Genomic DNA, 24,417 nt, shown 5'->3' on the forward strand with positions numbered 1-24,417 from the left:
AAGGCTCACGTTACCAGAGAGGCCACTGGAAGCTGTTGTCGGCCACCAAAGAATATTAATCATAATTACTATTTATACGGTACCACCTAATGGTCACCAGCAGGCTTAGCACCACCACAACAAGCGCCATTTGAACACACGAATCAAGGGCTGCAGGTCACCGCAATCTGCAAGCGCAGCTGACCACGGGACGTTTTAATGTCCTACATCGGAACCAGCTCGGTGGCAGCACAGACCCCAGACCGGGGCAACGTGAAGAGGATGGTTACCAACAGCCCCCTTCAGGACAGCTGCATCACCAGCCTAACATGAGACCTCTCCTTCGAGATGTGGCGTTCAGCCACCTTCGGGTAAACCCAGCCGTGGGTGACAGTGGCATGTGCCTCCCAGCCTGGCCAGTGCTGGAGCAGGGACTTCAGCCGGAGCTAGAAGAGCGGCCAAAGCAGCGACATCTTGGGCACGTGCCAGAGCGTGGTGGCCAATGCTTTTTGACTTGGCAGGCAAACAACCTCTGCGCCTCGTCTGCCTTTTTCTTGAACTTCCTAGGAGGGGAAGATTGCTCTGTCTTTAAATAGAAAAGGGTAGCAGAAGCACCCGATGACAGCATTTAATTTCATGCGATAGAGAGATGCGCAGGCTGTGAAATGTGTGAGGGGCTTGCCAAGGAAGTGAACGGCCTGTGGATCGCTGGAAGGAGGCATGAGCTTGGGAGCAGCTGCTTGGGAGACAAGGAAGAGGCAACATGAGGAAGCAGGGGACAGCCACAAATCGAGAAATACCCTTGCTCAGTGCTGCCTTCCCAATGGCACATCACCCCCTTTTTCTAAATGTTTGAATCCTCAAATGAATTAGACCCTAGAGCGCTCACAGCAGGCTGCCCCTCTGCCATGACCCTGCTGTGGCACTGGAGAGGGACACGGCCCGGCAAGGAGACCCCGGGCTGTGGCTCTCGCTGAGCCGTGGTCCCTCCATCCCGCAGGAATGCGTCAGGGCTGGGCAGCTGGGCTACAGGGCAAGTTCAAGAGCTGCCGTATTTGCAGTTCAATGCAAAACTCATCTTTTTTCCCAAGCTGTCTCCCGGTCTAGTGACGCATTTTCCCCCGCATTTTGGTTGCCGCGAGTACCATTTTTGTGTATCACACAGAAAAGTCAGGGGAGTGGGGTGGGAATGACTTCAACAACAGACAACTCTCAAGTTTGCACGCAGAGATATGTGCACCTAGAAAAGTACAAAAGGCTACAAATATTACACTAAGGCTTGTTTATTCTGAAAAAAAGCCTCCATTTAAAAAAAAAAGCATGACAAGTAAGAAAGAGATGTTGGCATTTTTATAACACAATTAAAAGCGTTTACTTAAGGCAACACTGTCTCAAAAATTATTGCCTAACATTACACGTAGACTAAAGAGACTGCTCGTCCCCAGGGCCAGGAGTTTCAAAGCGAGGCATTGTGAAAGGGCTGAAGGTCCTCCAGCACAAATATCTTACTTTCCTTTAATCTGCTACACTCTGGCATCCAGAGTTGAAAAAAAAAAATAAATTAAGAGCAGCAAGAAATGAGGAAATGTGCAACTGCTCCAGCTCTGAATGCTGTGATAAATATTACATTTTTACCGCCTCTGTTGTAATAGATGTTTGGAATTGCCTACAACCGTCCAAATCTATACATAAGATAAGCCTAATAAAATCAGTAAAAAAGGTAATAAAGATGATTGCTTCTTCCCACTTTAACGGCTGCTGTTTTCTATGGTATTATTATGTTTACATTTGATAGTTTTTGGTGAGAGAAAAAGGTTCATATGAGGAAATGCAATTTCACAGCTGCTCCTATGAAACAGGTTTCTAAAACATACCTAATGCTTTGAAATTGTACCAGACCTTGATCACAATTCCGCTACTTACCCGTCCTGGGATCACCAGATTGTCTATGCCTATCAAGTCTTTCTTGAGTTCATGCAGCTTCTGGAAATTCTCCATCTTTATCATATTGCCATGGAGCTGAGCCACCATTTCAGAAATCTCAGCCAAAGCAGCTAGATAGACAAAACCATAAAACACTTATTAAAAATTTACAAGAATGTTCAAAAAGAAAGATAGCTGTTGTCCGTGGCACCCAGCTCATGAACATGACCCTTCTTGTGTTACCCTTCTCCTTCACAGTGTAAAGCTGCTCAGACAGACTGAGAAACGCACAAACTCTGAATATCATCTTATGGAGCGGAGGGGAGAGGGCCGAGTGTTGTAATGAAGAGATGATCTATTTCCTCAACCAAAAGTTTGCTCTATTTTTGCCACAGGAGCTTTGTAGGAATACTCGAGTTAATTCAGAGGACCAATGAATGGGTTCTCCTGAAGGACTTAGTTTCCTACATCTCCAGTTAATCTAAGGATCTTCTTTATGCTTGAAAAAAATGCATTTTCTCCCCTACCTGCAGTACACTGGGTCAGGCCCCTACCTGAAAACACCAGGAAATGGCAGTGTATCATTTCAGATGGCCAACATAGTAATCTTGGGGTTTGCCCTCAGTCCCAGCAATGAGAACAACTAAAAGGGCGGCATGTTGCTAAGTCGCAACACGGCTCTACTTCCTTGTCTCCAGAGACACTACCAACAATGAGTGAGTGAACACCTGGGAGTGATTTCCCTAAGGAAAATCTCCACTGTGGAAGGGGATTTTTGCTGTGTGCAGAAGGATCAGGCGGGATACAGGAGGAAGGGGGCACTATGAAGTCCCCACTCGGCAGCAGCTGCCGATCTGCTTCCCGTGTCTTGTCTTTTTGCTGTGCCAACAAATGCAGTGAGTCAACTCAGAGATCTAACCTGAAAATCACTTCACCGCTTGATCTTTTCTGGGGGACCAGCTCAGGGACTGGCTCCCTGTGCCATCATGTGTGTGAGCATCGACCTCGATACACCTGAACCGATGGGCAGTCTCTGAATGGGCCCAACACACGGACTGACCTGAGTGCTAGAAGAGCAGTTACAGCCATTTGTGTTAAAAAAATACAGGGAACAGTAACAGTGGTTCTTTCTTCCTTCTTACATCGTTGCTCAGCACACAGTTCATCCACCTGTTAGTGGGAGACCTGCGCTTTCTGCTGGGATTCACATCCAGATCTCCCTTTTTTTTTGTTCTTTTACACTCTGAGCTTTAACAAAAAACGGTAAACAACTTAGTAAGGGACTGATCCCAGAGTGATGAGAGATCCCTTAGTAAGGGACTGATCCCAGATCCTCAGAGCCACACTGTCCTTCTCCTGCTCTCTTATTTTCACCCCTGAATCCTGTGTAGCCGTTTCAAAAGGTGAGCAGGGATCGAACCTCGATGGCTGCTGCACTCTCTGGGGAGGTGGGAATGGACACCTCATCCTCATCATCTCGCCTTGGCTAAAAGAAATGCAGGCACGACTCGCTGCATTCCTTGAGATCATTCAGGCTGTAGCTACACTTAGGCAAACATCTGTGTCACGCAGCACTTCAGTGCCACAGACCTCTGTGGCATTACCTAGTGCTACAGGTCAAGTTACCTCCGCATTTTGTGCGTTGTCTGCCATGGGTCTCATCGCACGGCATCTAAGGGAACTTATCCAGCTAACTCAGCTAACACCTTACAGCTGGGAGCCGAGCATTGCTCTCTGCCCAAGCCCTTCCGTGCTGAGTGGTAACTCTATAGATAACACTGATATCTTGAACGCTGATACAATGGGGGTGGGGGACAAGGGTAAGAAAGGAGGAAAACAAATCATCAAAAAGAAATAGCAGGCAGTGAGTTCAGACAAGAGGGGGAAAATTTCTTCACGTTTGGAAACAAAAAAAAAAAAAAGTTGTTAGCTTTGAAATGGAATGGTTCCACGGAAATGGTAATAGAACAAACCATATGTCTGGAAAATAACACATAAAGACAAATAACACTTAAAGACATAATAACAGCCGCCATACTGGGTCAGACCAAGGGTTCACCCAGGCCAATATTCTGTGTTCCTAGCAGATCTCTAGGGAAAGCTAGGAACAAGACAAGCACATATGGTATGTTCCCTGTGCTCTCTCCCAACCCCCCAGCTATTTTCAGTTCAAGCCACTTCTTGAACTGCATGTCATTTCTGTGTGTTTAATAACCCCCAGCAGTTTTCTCTTCCAAGTACTTGTCCAGACTGTGGCGTAATGTGTATACAAGAGCAACCTTAATCCTACCATTTCTGGTCTTCCGAGTGCTGGATTTTGCAACTCAATCCTCCTTCAGTGTTGGCTTATAAAAAAGATTATTTTTTTTTGTCCAGCCATGCACATCTAGTGGATTTGGATGCCACTCCCCAGCTCTAGGAACTGGTGTCTTTCCTCTTACTTACCTCTTGAATCCCTGAAGTCTATGTGGCTTGGAGGGTAGTGTTTGCAAAGCCTCTCCATTATCTGCTTGTAGTGCATTAGCCTGTGTAACGGTCTGAGAAGGAAGGTATTGAGAGGCAAGTAGCAGACTTTCTGTAGCTCAAACTCCCTGCAGAAGTTCTCCAGCTTGCGAGAGTTCTTGATCCCATTCTCCAACTCAATTAAAATCTCATTGTGCTTCCACAGGTGAATTGTCAGTTGCTTATAGGCACAAAGAAAGAAAGAGCATGTGGTAGAGCTATTAGCAATCACTGTGAGACATGACCCAGCCCGAATCCATTCCAGTAAAAAAAAATCCAACTAGCACAGCAGTTGGGATTTTGCAAACAAAATCGCTGCGCAACACAGTGGTTCTGAGATTCACTTGAAAAGGAGAAATGGCATGACTCATTTGAAGTACGTACCCCCACCACCCCCTCTGCATTCCCTGTAAAACAAAAGTACATGAGTAAACAAAACTAACTCTCATATCACTGAGAAATCCAAAGGCAAGGAGATAACATCAACATAGCTCATGCAAGTGTAGGTGCAACAGGGAGAGAGCTAGACAATGCAAATGGGGAGCCAGGAAATAAAGTGGGATTTTCTAGCAGGATGAAGGGTTCAGTTGCCCCAGTTCCCTTGGGTGCTTTTGGGCAACTGAGACGCAGGCAACTGGACTTGTAGCTTCTGCTCCCCTATTATTAATGAGAAGTTGCATCTTCTGGGAATCCAAAGAAACACAAAAATAGAGGAGTTGTCTGACAGAAATGGGTATGTTAGAGTTCTGCATTCTTGGATTATGTCCTCTTCTCCTTAGTGCAGTCCCTAAGATGATCCCACTGGCAGCAGGGGAGTTATGCACCAGCATAGGTGAATGAGGTCTGCGTGAAATACGCAACCTCATTTAGGTCTCAGTATCGCAGACATTCAGGAGTTCCATTTAAAAAAATTCAGCAGTATTTTTTTTAACAATTAACACAGGGGCTTCATTTGTGTTCTGGAAAAGGTAAACTGTCTCTTCAGGATGCACAGAGCTTCTCTGAGCAGCAAAAAAAACCATCTCCCAGTACCCAGTAGAATATTAACCAGCAACAAAAAGAAATTGAATGCGTATGTTGAGTGGACTTGAGAAGACAGTTTGGCATATTCTCAAGCTCATGCTTTTTTGACACGCTCCCAATTGCCTCCTCCTCTCCTGTGATTTGTGACCTCCTTACCAGAAATATACCTTCCCTACAGCCAAGCCGCTTCCTCCATACACTGCATACTCATTTTACAAGTCTGTAACTCAAGCAAAGACACAGCAGACTCTCTGGGCTACATCAGAGGCTGCCCATTAATTACTCGCTCTTAACTTCTTTCCTATGTTAATTAAACAAGGAGCGTCAGTTTTCAGGTTTTGTAACAGGTCTCATGACAAATATGTGGAGTTTTAACTAACTTCCTTGTTTCCTGTGCAGTTCTTTAAGTCAAATTGGGTTTTGCCTCTTTCCTCTGTGTGTCTGTGCTTATCAGCAGTGGTGGTTCTCAAAGCAGAGAGAACAGAATCCTCTAATGGAAAAGGGAGAATGGTGATGGTGAAAGCACACTGACAGGTCTAAGTTACAGTGAGGACTGTACGCTGCCATTAAACTAGCGCTGCAGAAGGACCTGCAGACAGCGAAGGACAGACAGTTTAATGTTGCATGGTACCAAGAGCAGAAGTAGAGTCTGTCAGAAGCTGAGATTCCAAAAACTGTTAGTGAAAAGGCACATTCTTCTTGAGAGCAGGGGTGGAGGTAGAAATGTTCCCCCTGCGTTTCTTCCAATGCCTCGGAATTGTGTCTCGAGGGGAAAAAGCAGTTCCTGCTAAGTACACTGCAGAGATGGTAAGGATGCCTTGTTGGTGACAGAGCTGTCTGTGTGGCAGCTGCAAATCAAGACTTCTACATTCTCTTTTTCTGATTTGCTGTATAATCACTCGGACGTCACTTAACCTCTTTTCATCCCTCTCTGTCCTTTGGAAAAATAAGCCTAATACTAACGAACGTCTCAGGAGAGCTGTAAAGATTTAACTGCTCTTTCCTCCAGCCAAGGACTCAAGGCCGCTCCATTTACTAACTGCAGAATGCCGAAGTGGCGATCACTGAGGAAAAATTTATCGGATAGTTTCAAAAGCACTCTGAGATCCACATGGGGAAGGTGCAGTGCCATGGTTTGCCACACACTGACCTGGATGCATAGCTGCATTAATAAGCCAAGCTGTGTGTTACCCATCCATGCTGTAAAAGTCCGAAGGGTTTCCACAGGCTCCCGTGCCTGCCTTCCGCGCTCTCTGTTCACTAACACAGAGCATCAAAAATACTACTCTGGCCAGACTTAGAACAGCTGCGAAGTCTGGTGAACGTTACACCTAGATTTACACTTCGTACTTGTATTTTTGCTTTTAGCTTTAAAGGGATCAAAGACAATGATTTGCATTTATTCAAAAAGCTTTCATCTAACTTGGCACCATAAGGCGCAGATATGTTTCCCAAATCAAATCAAATCAATATGCAGGCTATGGTCACTACTCCTGCAATACCTTAACACTTATATTGGCACGCACAAGTAGGCACAGTCGGCGTCTCAACAGTCTCTTCGGCCATACAAATTCCGGTGTTTTGCCGCCTTATTTGAAAGAAAAAAGAACTGGAAATGAAATGTTCCTGAACTTTTCTGTTCGTTGTTCCTATATTTGGAAAACAGACTGAGGAAAGGGAGTGGACAATACAAAATCAGTTTGCAATTCTGAAATCTCAGGGCTCACCAAGTGCTTCATCAAAGGAAACTTTTATAAGCCTTGATTACAAACCAGCACAAGAGGCAACATCATATAAAAATGAAAAGCACGCTAATATTAGTCAGCGGCAAAGCTTAATAGTTATAGGATCATGCCTACCTTCATACTCTGAATGTTCTTTAGCATAACATCTCCGATTCTTTGGTAATCTCCTTTAATGTGAGCATTAGAGCGGCCTTCCCTGTCAGCAACAGAAATATCACACACTTCAGTCATGCAATAAAACCACATAATCGCTTACAAGCACAGGAAGAAAACTCAATAGCTCATTTCTTTTAAAATCCCGACCCTGATGCTCCTTTGCTTGGGAGCATGTGAGGAATCTTCCTGACGGACATGTAATTCCCAGGTACAGAACACCTTTCAGCCGGCCTGGCTTGCACTCCTAACTACGAAGAGGGCAGGCACTTAAAAGAAGGATTAGACTTTTAAAGAAAATTGCTAGCATTTTTAGACACAGCAGAGAAGGCTGGAAACAGTTTGAGAAAAAAAGAAGACATCGAAAATCCCATGACAATATGTGGGCTTAGAGCAGAAGGATAATTCTGTTCAGAAACAGGGATTGCACCTTAGCACAGGACCCGCAGGTGTTCCTCCTCTGAAAAGCTTTCTGCTTGCGCAAGGGGCAGTGGGACCAAAAAAACCCCAAATAAATCCATCCAGCCTCTGGGTTTGACTCGTAAGTGTTACATACTGGCAAGAATTTTCTTTCAGTGTGTCACTTCTGGTATTAAAAACGCGAACTGCTCCCTCCCACCCAGTCAGCTGCACTTGGGTGGATGCTCCACTTGGGAGAAACCCAGCTCCTGATGAAAAAGATCCTGCTTCTAAACCCATGTGTGAGACAGGCAGGGATACCACACTCTGACTGAATGTAAACACATCTTTTAGAAAACACCAGAGGAAAAATCACGAATATAAGAACCTAACTGTTACAGATCTGTTCCAATCAAATTAGGTTTTCAAAAGAAAATCACTAGGAGGAGTGTGGGAGGAAGTCCCCCTCTGCTTTCCAACTTCTAATACTGCATCCAAGTTTCCTGCATTGTGGCTTTTTATGTGCTGTCCTCAATTCTTAAAATTCAGTTCAACTCCCACACCTGAGTATTGGGAGACAGACCCAGTCCTTGTGTCAGCAACTGCAATTCAGCCAAAGAAATGCACGACACCTTGGAAGAGGACAGAAATATAATCAAGCTCTATGTCAGCACAAGGATAACAGGACCTCTGTTCTGTGTTACTGCTAAATGGATGTATTTTTTTTCACCCACTTGCTGTAGTTCACACTTTTAAGACAATTCTGTCTGCAGTGAAGGAATAAGTGGACAACCAGGTGGTAAATCTCTGCATTCCTTAGTACCGGCCATTTAGCTAGAGAGGTGCCACACTCACCAAATCATAGAGGATGCAGCTGCTGTTAGGAATAAATGTAGAATATTTTTTTTTTTTTTTTAAAATCCTTATTATTACATGAATAGATGAATATTCAGACATGTACATACAGACACGCACAAAACACAGACGTGTTTTATAAAGTTAAACATGATTATGTTCATGCTGGATAATCTCTCTGCATGCTTTTCTAAATGGGAAATGTAGAAGGCTCAGCTTCTGAGTACTACACAGTAACATCTCCTATTTTGTCCTTCAATAAGAGACTCAGCTGATAAACAAGGGATGGCTCCATGTTCTTTTGAACAATATCCAGTTTTTTAGGCTGTCTTTAATTATTTCCTATTGTGTTAAGCCTCCCAGGCACTCACGTGCCTATTCAAGCAAGAAAAATACAATTCTCCACAAGATTTTTTACGTTTTTTCTGAACCCAAAGGTTACACCAGGGTGGGAAGTTGGGTTGTGTCAATGGTAATTTTAATCAGTGTCGCCAGTTTTGCTGAAGTACTACATTATATAAACACTGCCATAGTCAAACCATGTCCAACAAATGGTCTACACTGCAAGGAACAGCAGAGGTATGTACGGACATTACAAGATTACAGTCTCCACAGCACCTGAGGATAAAAGTCCAATTTCTCTCTCCGGAAAACCTCTGCCTGTCAAGTCACCTCCCCTCCTAGGCTGTTCCCTGCCTTTCTCTTCCCCATGTCCTGTCCATCTGGCAGCTCTCCCCACTGAGATTTCCTCTCAGAGGTTGTAAATAAAACTTTCCAGCCACCAAAGCTCTGCTCAAAGCGGTTGCATATCAAGCGCCCCCGACTGAAAACCACAACCGTTTGAAGTCCATGGCAGCAGCAGGGCACTGGCAGGAAGCAAGGGAGAGTGTCCCTTCACCCACGCAGCCGGCGCGCAGCATCCCCTCTCAAACGGCTCGCTACCCCAGAAACGCCAAAGCCAGATGAATTTGTGCTGCTGCCGGTAACGACACAGTATTCGCTAATTATCTCTAGAAGAATTCCTGCTTTATGACTTACTCTCTTAACTCTCTGGCATTGCCTGGACCCTTTTTTATGTCTCTACATTTGATTTAATCTAATGGACTTCAGTGGTTTGGTACCTTTCTGATTTACTGCCAAGACAAATATTAAGTAAGTACATCATTACAGACTGCTATTTCTAAATAGAAATTGCTTTCTGATCTGAAGGCTGGCTGGAATACTCGTTGCAAACTTCTTATCTACTAGCTAGCTACTCGAAGGCTGACCCCAAGCCTACCAAAGTCATGGTGAGTGCTTCCACTGACTTTGTGAACTTCAACTAATATTTAGTGCAGTTGTTCATTGTACAGTCAGGTCCTTATTTCCTAAAAGCTGACCCCTTTGCCCCTCTTCAGCACAGACGCTTGCACAGCGTCTCGTCACATCAGTCACACAAAAGCATCAGGAACGTTCCCCTTCATTGGCTTTGGCCAGGGACTCATCCAAGGCTTTTTTTTTTTAAACGCTTTGAGGGCTTTCAAATCTTACTCTGCATCTTGGCAGAGAGACAAAGAAGGCGAGAAGGGGGTTCCCCAAAAGCAACAGCCCCTCTGCAGCTGCTGGCTGAACAGTAAAGAGCTGAATCGTACCAGAGCCCTCAACCCAGGCCAGCAGAGATAACCCATGCCACAAGCAGATGTGTACTGCTGGAAGAAATAAAACCCTAAGAAAATCCAGAAATGACCGGGTACTGCTCCTTGTTCCAGCCATTCTCCCTGCTTTGGTTATTTATTTCCACGTAAATGCGGCCTCTTGCAACAGAGGTGATTTTCCCACCGGGAATGGTGCACACATGTAGGCTGGGATGCGGAGCAGAGGGACAGGGAAAGCTGAAGCCGGGCATAGGGGAACATGATGGCCTCACATGTGCCTCCTAAAACCCATCCTCCACCCAGCTCTCTGCCTGGACTCCACAGTAACCCCTAAGCTATGCTCTCCTCTTCCTCAGCTCCTCAACACGCAAATCCCAAGTAAACAAAAAGAAACGCCAAGAAAAGAGCATCCAAACACAGCGAATATGAAAATAAAAACCAAACACCCGACCCATCGGATGGTGTCTTACTGCTTCAGCAGCCCAAAGCACAGCAGCGGAGAAGAGAGCTCTCCCTGTGGTGTGTGTTTTGAATAACAACACTCGGCCTCCTGGGGGGGGAAGAAGCCGCTCGTTTGTTGTGCATCGATGGCTAAGTTGTTCTTCTTACTCCTTGTTTTCACGGGTCACTGTTTGAACATGGTATCTATCTGCTAGTGACAAGGGGCAGAGTTCAGGGACCAGGTTCTTACAAATTTTCATCAGGAGCTGATTTATGACCCTCAGCTCCACAAAAGATGTAGGAGCTGCTTTCCCCACACATAATGTGCCCTCACTCCACTGGCATTGTCTGGCAAGGTCTAAAGCCACTGAAAGTCATGCTGAATAGTGGAGATATTATTCTATAAACAGCTCATTTTCAATTTTTCTCCAAATAGTCCCTTCCCTTCCCTTACCGTAACGCAAGTGTACAGTTGCAAGCAAAGATGAGGAGACCAACTTTTATAGCTGATAAGAAAACCAGACACTACCTTATGTATTACTAAAAATGGCCCCCAGCTTGACTTCCAGGGACTATGCAAGCAGCTATGTCAGGTTTTAAAATTACATAAACTTCTCAGTGTAACGTCATTGAAAAATGAATGAAAAGAAATCTCAAGTCAGCCCATACTATCCCTCAATCATCCAGGAATGCTAGTAGAAGGAACAAAAATTTGATGGGGAAGGTGGGAAGGCAAAGGAGGGAAAGATTTCTCAAGGGAGACTTTCCTTTTTATTCCAGGTCAACATAAAAACTTCCATTGCAGCCCTTCAATTGCAGCAAATTATATTTGCAGTGTATGAGCTTCTGCTACATGCTCAGGAACAGCATCTCCCTCCCGGATACTATGCTTGTCTTTGAGCACTTAAGACACTTTTGATGTTTTAAGAGTATTATTAACTGAAGTTCTGATATTAAGAAATACCTTAAACATTCCCCATTACAACTGCCTTTTAAATAAGAGGAACATTTTGTAACTGGAAAAGAAGAGTCGATAAAAGCAAAACACCCTTTTCCTTGCTCACACCCTGCTATTACACACTGCCCTGCCCATTCCAGCCAGCGCTGCAGCTGTCCTTTCAGTAGTAAGCGGTGCACGAAATGCTGCTCTAGCCTAAGAAAAGTACTGCTGAAGCCACCAGAGCTTCCCAGAGTCCCACCAAGCCTTTGGGGAGTGTGCACGCATTTAAAGACTTTGGTCTGGCTATCCCTGTTGTGAGAGAAACCCAATCTACAGCAAGCATGCGTCAGTCACGCTTTTAAACAGTAAGAGATCAGAGCAAGTAACACCATCGCCTGGAAATATACTGGAAACACAACGTTTCATACCTTGGCGTAGCACCTCCTCAGAGGTGATCCTGGGCGCATCCCTCCTGGGAGAGACGCAGAGATGAATGTAACGTGGCTTGAGGTGAGACTAATGGATCCTGGACAAGCTATTTCTCTCCCACCGTTTCAAATTCATTTGGGCGTAGCACGGCTCTAATCCCCAGAAGTACCCAAAAGTGACTTCAGCAACGCAAACTGAACTCTCAAAAGGAAGCACAATGCACTGGCACCAAGCCCCTCTTAATGTCTTGGTCTCAGGAATCCACACGGCGTGACCCTGAGTTTTATATTACAATACATACTTCATTTCTGTACATAGGACAAAGACACGTTCGAAACCGTCCTCTTCATCCCTCTTCACGAGGCACGCAGAACCAGCTGAATCGTCAGCACTCGTGCGTTTGAGAAGGCAGATAAGGATTGCTGCCTTGTTTATATAAACTGTTTATTAGGCTGTTCTTCCGGACCGCAAGTACTACTTCCCAAACAAAAAATGGTTAATAAATCAACACTTAGCTCATCTTCCTGCACTTCCCTGAGTGCTTCTTATTACAGGTTTTCAAACCGTCTTTCATGAATCCTGATTGAGCCTTCTCCTTTCATATGCTAAGATCCGAGAGCTGTTTTTTTTTTTTTTTTCAAATTACCAGCCGAACATTTCTGAGCTGCATCTGGTAGTACTGAGTAGCAGCTTTCCTCAGAAGTGCCTGTGAACTGGGAGTCAAATTACTGGCTTCCCTGAAAGAAGATGAGTCTGTCTGGATTTCTGGAAAGTACGTAATGCTTTTTCTTCCTAGCACATGGATAAGGCCCAAAACGCAGATTTACGTTACCTGACAGGCCTTCCTAGGGCAGACATGGCTATACCAGCTTGCCCTGGCATTACCAAGGGGGAAAATTTATGGTTCTCCATTTGCCACCTTCTGTCAGAATTCACAGAAACCAGTTTGAAAACTTGTAATACAAACATTTAAAGGGGTGTGGGAAGATGAGCTAAATTTTTTTGGCCAGAAAATGGTGCTTGTGGCCCAAATGAATAGCGTATTAAACAGCTTAGATTGAATGAAGGAGCAAAACCTAACTGACTTCTCAGATTCAATTGGCCAGATGTTAGTGGAGCATGTCATCCTCTGCCTGCACCGCCCACACCTCTTCCTCCTTGCCATAAAATCTCTCAGGCCCTGGGAAAGAGGAGCCAGCTTTAAATCACTGAGATATGCCTCCCGTGTTCCCTCCCAGAAAGAAGTGTAGGGAACTCCTGGCCTTGCAGCCATAGCCTTGCTGAGGAGCAACCTGGATGAGTCCTAGTGGCCAGCACCAGGACCTGGATGCCGGACGCAGCTCTCCTGGCACTTGCTAACAGGACAACCTGATGTGCACTGTTCTCTCTGCCACCTCGGGCAGCTTTCTGATCTTTTTCCCTCCTTCTCCTTCTCCTTCTCCCCTGCTGCGCGAGGGGGCAGAGCCCCATGCCTGCCTGCTGCCTGCCCGCATCCACCAAAGGTCATCTTTCATCTCCTCAAACCACAGGGCCTCTAGCAGGGCGTTTTCACTTGGTGCCAGGAACATGGTCAGCCTCGTGAACAGAGGGCTCAGCACAGTTTGGGCAACTGAGGGGATTCACAGACTGTTTCACTGCCTCTGCAACAGCACAGGCAGGGCAGACAACATCGCCCAGAGCATGGGATGACCGATCTCGGGATGCTATGCAATAAAGCCAACAGGAATCTGCTCAGTTTCATGGCCAGAAAGAAACTCTGGCTGTGAAAAACGCAACAACTGCCTATATTCTGCAGTTGGCTATTGATGTCAGCATCAGTTCACGTCTTGTTAAAAACTTTCTCACTACGCGCTAGACACTGAGATGTGCTGCTCTTAGGAAATGCAGTACTAAAGAGAAAAATGGGTAAATTGTGTAAAGAAATGAATCAGATCTGCGAGAATCTATACCTGGGTCAAAAGGATACCAGCCCTTAAGACGTTCAGTAGCAAACAGCCTGCCTCCAACGTCAGATTCAAACAGTTCAGAAGCCTTCGAGCAAGCCAGAAATGCTTTTAATAACGTGCACAACCTGAGCTTCTTTGAGCCAAATACTAAAACCTTATAGATGTTTTAACAAATTAAAAGCATAGAGCCATCTAACAATTGTTATGCATGATCCTCCCCTGGCCTTGCTCTCCTCACAGCTCTTCTGCAGAGCATCAGCTTCAACGCGATCCAAGTCTGAAGAGGCCACGGAATGGTCTCCCACAAGAGCTTCCAACACATGGCACAAAGGTTTGAAACAAACCTTAGACAAACACACCGGTGTCTCGGCAGAGTGAGCAGGCTGAACTGCACTTTAAGTTGATAAAACCCAGCATGCAACTCACTATGGGAACACAGATTACTGGTTACGGGAGGCTCTCCCTCTCAGACAAGCTCCCGCAACACACCTGGGTAGCTAGGGGCTTCCAGTAGCTTGATAAAGTCCACAACCCTTTCATTCAAAAGCCCTTTTTTCATAGGACACGCCACCCTCTGATGAATGCAGAGAGCGCTCGTGTCTCAGGACATATGTCCCGCCTTCCTCGCCCCTCCACCTGCCTGGAAATTTAGAAGAGCTGACGCGGAAGAGTCAGATTTAAGCGAGTTGGCTCGAATCCTGCCCAGACCTGCCCGCAGCAGTGCCACCGGCTCAGCCGTGCCCGCGAGGTGCCCATCAGGCAGCTGATGTAGGGGCTGGGCAGTGCTCTGCACCGCGGTGGGGAACACAGCCCAAGCCCGCTGGCTTAAAACCGCCCGGGGCCAAAGGCAGAGCTACAATCATGGCAGCACAGACACTGAGCTAAGTGACCTTGACCACACTGCTGAAGAAATTCCCTACCACGTTGCCACCAGCTGCTTCTTCTACATGCTGAGGGGCTGTTTTATTTTTGTCACTCGACGTTTAATTAAGCGGTAATCTCTATAGGATAGAGTTTATTGCTTGCAGCTTATCTCGGCATCTGTAGCATTATATAAAAACACCAACACCTCCAAAATAGCACCTGTCAGAAAATCTACTTCTCTTCCTAAGGCACGGAACTTTAAAAACAAACACCATCTACAATGGTATTACATTAGGTAAACCCATGCTGTTGGTTGCAAATTGTATGCAGACCAGGGCCGGGAACGTGACTGCTTTTCTGTCAAGGGAATTGGAGCCTCCAACAAAGAATTCCCAGTGGCTTTACACTAACTGCGGAAGGACATGCGATAGCTGAGCTGACAAAGTCAGAACGAGGTGCCCAGCTGGGACAAAGTTACCTCAGCAGAATATTTTTGAACAAATTTGGATTGCAAAGTAACCTCATAGCAGATCAGCACTTTCTAGCATCAGGTAACTGCAGTTTAAATATGCTTATTAGGAGCCTTAAACTGGGATTTACTGCTCTGTGAAACCATAGCCTTAGGACACAAAGAAAAGCTGGAAAACAAAAGGTTTACTCAGCTCTAAAAGAAGCTAACTGAAAAGGAGAAACAAAATAAACCCATGGAAAGTCTAAAAGCCTAAATATTCTTTCTTTCTTTCAACATACCCCCCTCCCCACTTACTACAGTGCCACATTTCCACAGCAGGCTGTAATTGCAGCATCATCCAATTTTTTGAAAAAACATCATGCCTGAACAGGAGGTTGGCACTCACCTGTAATGCCACCAGCAATCAGAAGGATACAGGGGGAATCTCTATTTCAACATGGGCCCCAGGAATCAGTACCCAGCAAGCTCACCACATTAGACTGGTCTGGCAGAGAGCAGAACTTGGCCCTTTACTAACTGTATAATTTTTCCTTTTCTCACCATGCACCCTGAACACCAACTAGTTGGGGATTAACCCCAACTACTGTTAATCCTACACAATGTTTCATAGAACCATAGAATCACAGAATGGTAGGGTTGGAAGGGACCTCTGGAGATCATCTAGTCCAACCCCCCTGCCAGAGCAGGGTCACCTAGACCAGGTTGCACAGGAACGCGTCCAGGCGGGTTTTGAATGTCTCCAGAGACGGAGACTCCACCACCTCTCTGGGCAGCCTGTTCCAGTGCTCTGCCACCCTCAAAATAAAGAAGTTCCTCCTCATGTTTACGTGGAACTTCCTATGCTCGAGTTTGTGCCTATTACCTCTTGTCCTGTCGCAGGGCACCACTAACAAGAGCCTGGCCTCATCCTGCTGACACCCACCCTTTAAGCATTTATAAGTGTTGATAAGGTCCCCCCTCAGCCGTCTTTTTTCCAGACTGAAGAAACCCAAGTCCCTCAGCCTTTCTTCATAAGAGAGGTGTTCCAGTCCCCTAATCATCTTGGTAGCCCTTTGCTGCACCCTCTCCAGCAGTTCCCTGTCCTTCTTGAACAGTTCCCTTGTCTTCTTGTTTGAAGAGACAATCACTATTTTACAGCATTTGAAAGAGCCTTCTTGGAGTACCTGCAATAAGTGTTCCTTACTGGAAAGCAATTAACAGCAGTAAGAACCTTGACTGGATTAAAACAGCAGCAGCCCAATGAAAAAAAGGGAGATACAGGCAGAGTTGCTGTGCAGCACATTACTTTAGGAGTAACCTTACGTCAACCATCAGCCCCAGACTCCTGGGTGAGGATGTCAGCTCTACGAGGCTGCATCATATTCCCTTCTCCCCAGAAAACACCCGCTAATTTTGGAATTCTGCAGGGAGGGTTGGGATAGCACTGGTCCGCAATGCGTTGTGCTCTCATTCAATGACCTCGCCCATCACATTGCCACAGCTAAACTCACACGCTCTAAGACTGCGTTTTGCTTTTGTTTTGATTCATTAGTTAAAGAGGCATTAAACTGATTAGCACTCATCAGGTCTGCCTGCTCTGCTTTCACGTGATTTTCCGTTGTCACTTTTCTAAATGAGAAATAAAAGCCGGGCTCCCAGCACCGAAGATAAACTACCAAAAAATGGCTACACAGAGGAAGACAATCTAGTCCAGACAGGTCTAATCAGAGGACGGAGAGGGCTTCTGCGTGCTGCCTTTGCTCAGCTATCAGTGGTCAAATGAACCGAGTTAAGAGTCCTGCCAGGGAAGAATTACTCACTTCATAGCTATTTCAAAAAAATGCTATGTTTTACTGCTACTATTATGCTAAGAATAGATAACTTTTAAGCCCAGTGTCTTCTTCCAAAACTCTGACAATTTGTAGAGTGCACTGTTGACCCTGAGAGTGCCAAAGCTGCGGTGCTGCAGAATGGGAAGCTGGCCTCTGAAATCCCCCCCAGCCTCCACCAGTTTGACAGAAACAGGACTTGTTCCTTTGCCGCTCTCGCTTTATTACTGATAAGCCTTGCTTGCAACACGTTTTTCGGAAGAGCTGCCGTATAGAAACACTGACATTTGGCAAGAGAAAGCTTCATGCAGAATTATGATCTCATTTGCATATGTCTGTACCTGACTGTGATATCTGAACAACAGAATTTGTCAAGTAAACACGAACAAAGCATGATTCAATATACCCAGTCTGTTAATAACCAACATCTGTGACTTTCACAAATGAATCACTACAGTTTATCATAAAGAGTTAGCAAAAAGGGAATGCAAAAATGCTAAACTGCATGAAATAACACAGCTAAATAACAAACAACAATCTTACCACAAAGCAAGTCTCTGTTCAATTTCCTTGAGAAAACCAGTGTGAAATTTGTGCAAAGGTTCGAAGTTGGAGAAAATGAGATTTTTCAGTGTTTCATGCATGCAGTCCTCTTTACTCACTGCACTCTGAAACCACTACAAAGGAAAAAAAGAAGCAAAATTATCGGAGGGTGGATTGCAGCAGGTACGATCATTTGCTGTCTTTACGCACCTCACCCAAATACACCCAACCCAGTAAGGACCTTATTTAGCTGGCACTAGGAGTACAACCCAGGCAACCTCTGATGCTCCTACATGCTGAACTGATGCTCTTATCAGCGGTCAGGCCCTGCATAGTTAAAAAAGCAACTCCTTTCCCCTTTGCCATCACTGATCAAATCTTGAAAATTCTTTTCAAGCCCGAACCGGTCGGTCAATACAAACTGAATTTGCAAATGCTGTAGGTGCAAGAGAAAGAGTATTGCAATACTCGCAACACTTGCAAACGTTCCACTACGAACAAAAAATATGCTCTCCATTTTCTTTTGCTCAGTTCTGTCTGAAATCCCTTTGACAGGATTTGGTACAGCAAGCAAAGCCCATGTTGTTGTGCGCAGACAGAGAATATTGTGCACTTCGCAAACTGAGTAAGTAGAAGGATGGTACTTTGCACTCCGAAGATGCTAGCAGAAAGAAATAGGAGGCTCAGCGCCAAACGCTGTTAAGACTGCAACAGGCTCCTGCTCAGTTTCGCTCCATATTTTCTTTATTTCACCCTAATAGACCTATGGGTGATGTAAAGCCATAGGACTAGGGGGCTTGCCAAGGTGGCACAGACTATTATCTTCAACATGGTAACACCACTGCCTCACTGCCCTGAGGGGTTCCAGCTATCTGTGGTTGACTTTCTGCAATGCCTAGAAGGCTGTTGGGACCATAGTCTTTATTGACACCACATCATCTGGAGCTGATCCAGACCTGGGATAAAGAGAGACCCCTCCCAAGCCTCCCTCTCCCCTGCGTTATCTCTGCACTGAGCAGAGCTAAGGTTGAAGAACTGCACACCTACCAAGCCTCAAAATTCATGCACAACACTCGTTCCTTCTGCCTTTTCCAATGATGCTGGCTACTTGTTCGCTCTCAGTGGCCTCCTGGGCCAGACATCTGTGGGGCATAGCTGACGGGCCTGATGATTAGCTCAGAGACAGGTATATGCCTCTTGGTGACACAGCAAATTCAAATTCGCCTACCATAAGAATAAAGGCCAGGGTGGGAAATGGGGTTTAGCTCTGAAGAGCTAAAACTTTCTGTTTCTGCAGCCACTGGGTGAAACAGAAGATGAAAACAGCCTATCTGCTGTCAAGGCTGCAGCGATGACCACTGTCCCACAAAACCTGGCCCTTTCCCTCGTTGGCTTGGCTTCCCAGAAAGCCAGGGTAAGTAGGCAGTGGAGACACAGCTATCTTGCTGCCTGTAACAACCATGCTGCTCCAGCCTACACTGGCTATGCCTAAGTTGGCATCGGATCAGCTGCATCTGCCATGTGGGCTTCTGGAACAGACGAGAAGCTGGGGAGAAGGTGTCTCTCCCTGGTTTCCAGCTGGTCCCAACAGACTCTTCCGTGCAGCGTGTATTCCTTACCACAACCCTCAATGCAGGAGGTGGCAATGCACCTCACAGAGCTTCACACGATTAAAGAGTGGGGAGGCCTAGAGCTTGGCAGCCCTACTGAAATACCATGAGAAGTTTTGGATCCAGTGTGCTTTTAGAGACAATTGTTATTTAAGGCCAAATCTTGCGCACATTACTCTTGGAAGTTAAACAAGACTGTTGGTGTGTGTGGAAAGGCAGCACGTATTTGCCTCGGTGTTAACAATCATGCTCTGATGAGATGCTACAGATTAATGACTCGTTTAACAGTCAGTTTCACTTACTGAAAAATCAGAAGCATTCAAATAGGTACTCCACAATATTTCATGTTAAATGGAGGGTATTTAATCCAGGAGAAAACATTTATATGTCCCCCTAGGGAGCTACTTCAGTTTTAAGAGAAGTCATTGAAAACCCACAGGCATTTTTAGTAATTACAACCACAAAGTATGAGAGCAAGAAAAAATAACTGAAGTGTGTCCCAAGTTCCCCAACCTGATACAGTTTCGTAATGCATGTTACTAACCACAGCGCAAATCTCGACTTTCTGCTTTTTGTGTTATTTCCTCCCTAGAGCTGTACTCCTGCGCGCTGCAGAGAATACCTACAGTGCAGAATATAAAAGTAGCATGGAACGGCTAAGATGTTAAATGGAGCAGATGAAATACTACTGCTGACTAGGGCTTCACATGTTTCATGAGTAATGCTCAAGTAAACATACCGATGTGATGACTTCAAGGTCCTTCAGGTATGTTCGTTCTGTGGTCGCTGCTTCTTTAGCAATGAAGTAGGCTTTCTCAGTTGGGAATCTCTGCAAATTGCAAACACGGTAGGTTTTCATCTGCTTTTATGGAGCTGCTTTTTGTAGGAAAAAAACTGCAGACAACAATCACCAAGAGAGTTACAAACCAGTGACCCTTGCTTGTGGTTACTGTGACTCATGCTTGAATGTTCCTGAGCCCTGACGCCCCGAAACCAATCCTTCCTTGCCAACACAACGGAACAAGCACTTTCTCTGGGTTCTTGAGAGACCTTTTTTTTCTGTCAAGGTGATTTCTATAGCTCTGGGGTGCTGATGTTCCTTTCAGCTTATTCCACACATCTGGAGGAGCAGGACATATTCTGACATTCACAAGAAATCCTCTGCAGGCTAGATAACCATTTGAATCAAACTGATGAATGTCAAATTTGACAAAATTACAAAAAATAGGGTCTGATTCTTGGAAGTCTCATTGGCAGGGTAACAATCCACAATAAAAATACTCTCAAAACCCCCCAAATCTGTAAGATTTTCCCAGTGCATCTAGAAAACCTAAGACTGGGAGAGGGGAAGAATTTTAGGGCAAGCTACAGATTTCAAATTTCAGGAAAAAAAAAATCCCAAATCCTCCTGCGTTATCCAAGAGGCAAAAGTGGTTTTGACCTCTTAATTCTAAAGGGCCAAAGGATCCAAACTGATCTTGCTGTGTGTTGCTCAGGAAGCAAAAAGGAAGAGCGAAACATCCATAAATCTTTTGCTTCTACATTTCCTCCCTGAAGATGAGGGATGCAGAGGGTGCGCTAGAATGGGTTGTGAGGGGATTGCGTGGGCATTTCCTAGTCAGTATACAACCCCATAGGAACCATCATCAGCTGGTATAAGCTACAGCAGTCACCGGCTGCTGTAACTTGGACTGGCACAGAGAATCATCAGTCTATTAACTGATTCTTGGCTTTTCTTCTCAAATTTCTCTTGCGTATCTTGCTAACTATGCACAGTAGGAAAAGAGATCTTCCTTACACATCCTCCCGCTTTCCAGCAAAGCCATCTGAGTTCCTACCTTCTTCCTCCTGAGATGCTCCCAGCTCAGGAGAAAAAGTAGGCAACAGAAGGACAAGAGCAACCCCCTCTCACCCTGCAGCACAGGGGGATGAGCCAGCAGACACCCAGAACACTCTGGCTCAGACAGAATCACTCCTGTCTTTGAAAAGCAGTTTTGTTTGTAATGTTCCCTTATGGCTTTGATGGGGCTGAGCCAAACACTCCCAGCTGAACGCTGCAGGCTGTGGCTCAAAGAGAGCGTTTGTACTCCCACAGCCAAGTTCTCCCAGTGGTGCTCCCAGCAGAGACAGACTGGAGAGCCTGGGTTGGACACTCAGGCTGCACAGGCTCAACGCTGTTCCTTTTCCTTCTGTCACCTTGAAGTTCTCCCTCCAATAATACATTGGAGTTGACTGTTTTGTTACAACAAACTACGGAACTCCACTCCTTAAAAACAAGCCAGGTTTACAGGAGACCATGTCGAAACAAGCTCTTAAGGTTGCAACCAACAGGACTGGCCCAGATTTATCCCATATTAACCTAAGGGACATAGAGCTACCTATCTATCTTCTCTCTGCTGCTTAAAAAGTAGCTGGGGCCCTTAACTCCGGCACCTCTGTAACGGAGGATGAATCCAGGGCACTGAGCCTTCAGCAGCAGCAGTTCTGTCGTTCTGTCCTGACCTGCTACAGACTGTGAGTTTGGCCTCAGGAGCACAGGGATGCTCTTGGACATCTCATGACTGAGGACAGCAGATACCGAGCGACCCGATTCAAGTTACCTGTGTGGATCTTCGATGAGGAAGCTGCAGGGGGCCCAGATATTAGTCACTTTGACAAACAGCACTAGTTGCAACACAATGTGGAGGAGAGTGCCACGGCCAACTGCCTCTGCCTTACCTTTCTTTTGACCTCTTCCTCATCATCAGTCCTGATGCATGACGGGTCATTCAGCAAAGGGCTGATCAAGGGAGATGACTGCTTGGCATCAGGGCTCAAGTTTGGAGATAAAGACATATTTGCCACTGGTGGTCCTCCTTGGGAATTGATGGAAAGCTCTGAAAGGTGAGGGCTGCCAGTCAGAGAACCTGCTAAAAAAATGGTAAAAGAGAAATCAGTTAGGACAGTCTCGCTGTAGAAAGTACCAAAAAGAGTCACAACCTTAAGTTGCAGCATGTGAAATTACACTACAAGACACAGCCATCAGGGTCCTCAAACTAGTCCAAATGGACTTGAAGCCAGAGGAACTGCATCCACTTGCGTTAACCAAGGGACTGTAGCGTTCTTTTAGCTGATGAAACTGGCTGAAATTAGTGTCTCTGTAGGGAAGGGATCAAGGCATACATGACTGAGCTGCAATATTTACTGCTAAACATCATATTAATACCAAATTTTTCACCATTGTAACCCACTCTATGAAAGAGAATAAACACAAGAATAAGGGAGTCACCCTAGGAGTGCCATTCTTTCTATCAAAACAGAACGTGAAAAACTCAAATCAGTACTTCATAGGGAGCTACAGGACACAAGTTACAACAAATTTATCTAGTGGAAGTCTAGATAAAAAGAAACTGTGACTTTCTACAGCAGTGTTGCTGCTAAGACCAGTCAGATCTAACATGAAGGGAGAAAACTACTAGTTCCCCAATTTCTACACACAACACAAGTATGTATATTATACCTTGTAGGTCTTTCCATGCTCCTCTGATTGTTTGGGATGGAAATGCTAGCATTATATTTACATAAGAAAAGCAATACTTTTAATGCACAAAGTATGACAACTTTAGATTATCACAGATATAAAGTCCCATTTAATTTTGGATTAAAAATATTAAAGAATTAGACAATTAATTACACTTCCATGGATTCATATACACTACATTAAATATTACCGAAATTAGCATTTTGTCTTCTGGGAGGCAGCCAGACTACCGACTGCACAAAGGGAAGAGTTTGCCAAAACTGCCCAGTGTTCTCCCAGTCATCCCCGCCTCCAAACCTCTGAAAATCTAAACCCGTTTTAGAAGATGAATCTGTCATGTGGAAGAACATTTACAGTCTGTACCGTTTTGGCATCGTACATTAAAATCCAACCAAAAAAATGTGACAAGCTCTTGATTACCACAGCTAATGGGCTGTCTAGGATTAAATGTAAAACACATACATCGCTATATATAATTAAGTCAAATACATTTTACTATCACACGGTTTCGTCCTCCCTAGATTATGATAGGTAAGTGTTCCTGTTGCTACAACACAGCTGAGATACTCCAGTAAACAGAGGCACCAATAAATATAATTAGGCCAGTAGTAAAACCTATTTATTTTCTGGAAGAACTCAAGATTTATTGCTAGAACATGAATGTTTTCCAGTTCCAAACCAGTTCATATTTATGTGTCATTCCTTTGAAAAGAGAAGGAAAAAAGCAATACAGTTATCAGTTTTCGTAATCATGACAGTTATGTAGCCTATTATAAATCAAAGTCAAAGGTCTGTATTATTACAGCTAGCAAGAAAGAATTTACCAACAGTTTCACACTAAATCAATGTTCAGTGAAATTTGAGAAAATGCCACAGCTTGTTACACAAATGTCAATTTTATTGACACTAGCACAAAACTGTATACAGTGTTTTCAAAAGAAATGGAATTAATCATTGAGAAATAGTGAAACAGATTAATAGCAAGGTTGTAAAGTTAAAAGTACTTAACTCTACATTACAAAAGACATAAGAAAAGTGGTATCACCTCAAACGTGGAAACAAAGAAATTCTGGCACTATGCCTGTCATACGACAGCGAATAAATGATTTGCACCTCTGTGAGAAGTTCACAGGCATTATAGTCTAGATGTTAAATAGCACCTATCTGTGATAGATAGATATAGATGTATCGACATATCTACCTACCTATTGATAATCCTAGATCTAACTTCGGATGCACTGGAATTTTTATCAGTACAACTCAAGTATTTCAAACTATAAAATATCAAATGGACAATGAATTAAAAAGACTTACTAACCTGTACTTGGAAGACCGAACTTGGAAAAAGTATTACAGAAAGTATCACCAAAAAATGTGCCTGGTGGCTCACAGCTTTAACTATACACCCCATTGATTAAAGACTTACACACTAACACATCACTGACATTCTTGCTGCAAAAAGTTATTTTGCAGCCAGTTAAAATGCTACATCCACCTTTTTGGCATCAATGGGGACATGAGCAGTGACCAACTCCATCCACCACCACCACCTACAAGGAAGAGCTCAGTTAGACGCCCATCTGCCAATACGCTGATCAAGTGAAAATTAAAGCTAGGTCTAAGAAAGTGGC

At 44.7% G+C, this 24,417-nt stretch overlaps 1 protein-coding gene across 9 annotated transcripts in view; it reads right to left on the minus strand.

Annotated features, from left to right (window-relative positions):
- Window positions 1-24,417, minus strand: part of FARP1 (FERM, ARH/RhoGEF and pleckstrin domain protein 1) — a 219,642-nt gene that overhangs the window by 11,208 nt on the left and 184,017 nt on the right. For 5 of the 9 annotated variants that reach the window (XM_074562571.1, XM_074562551.1, XM_074562595.1 and 2 more), the window contains exons 14-19: window positions 21,985-22,175; window positions 20,006-20,095; window positions 17,657-17,790; window positions 7,287-7,368; window positions 4,348-4,585; window positions 1,903-2,033 (exon numbers count right to left, since the gene is read on the minus strand). In XM_074562571.1, the coding sequence (XP_074418672.1) occupies window positions 1,903-2,033; window positions 4,348-4,585; window positions 7,287-7,368; window positions 17,657-17,790; window positions 20,006-20,095; window positions 21,985-22,175 (866 nt within the window). The remainder of the gene's footprint in view (window positions 1-1,902; window positions 2,034-4,347; window positions 4,586-7,286; window positions 7,369-17,656; window positions 17,791-20,005; window positions 20,096-21,984; window positions 22,176-24,417) is intronic. The other 4 variants (XM_074562604.1, XM_074562572.1, XM_074562577.1 and 1 more) reach the window with 1 other exon arrangement.

The sequence above is a fragment of the Larus michahellis genome, chromosome 1, assembly GCF_964199755.1.
Source record: "Larus michahellis chromosome 1, bLarMic1.1, whole genome shotgun sequence".
Taxonomy (NCBI): Eukaryota; Metazoa; Chordata; class Aves; order Charadriiformes; family Laridae; genus Larus; species Larus michahellis.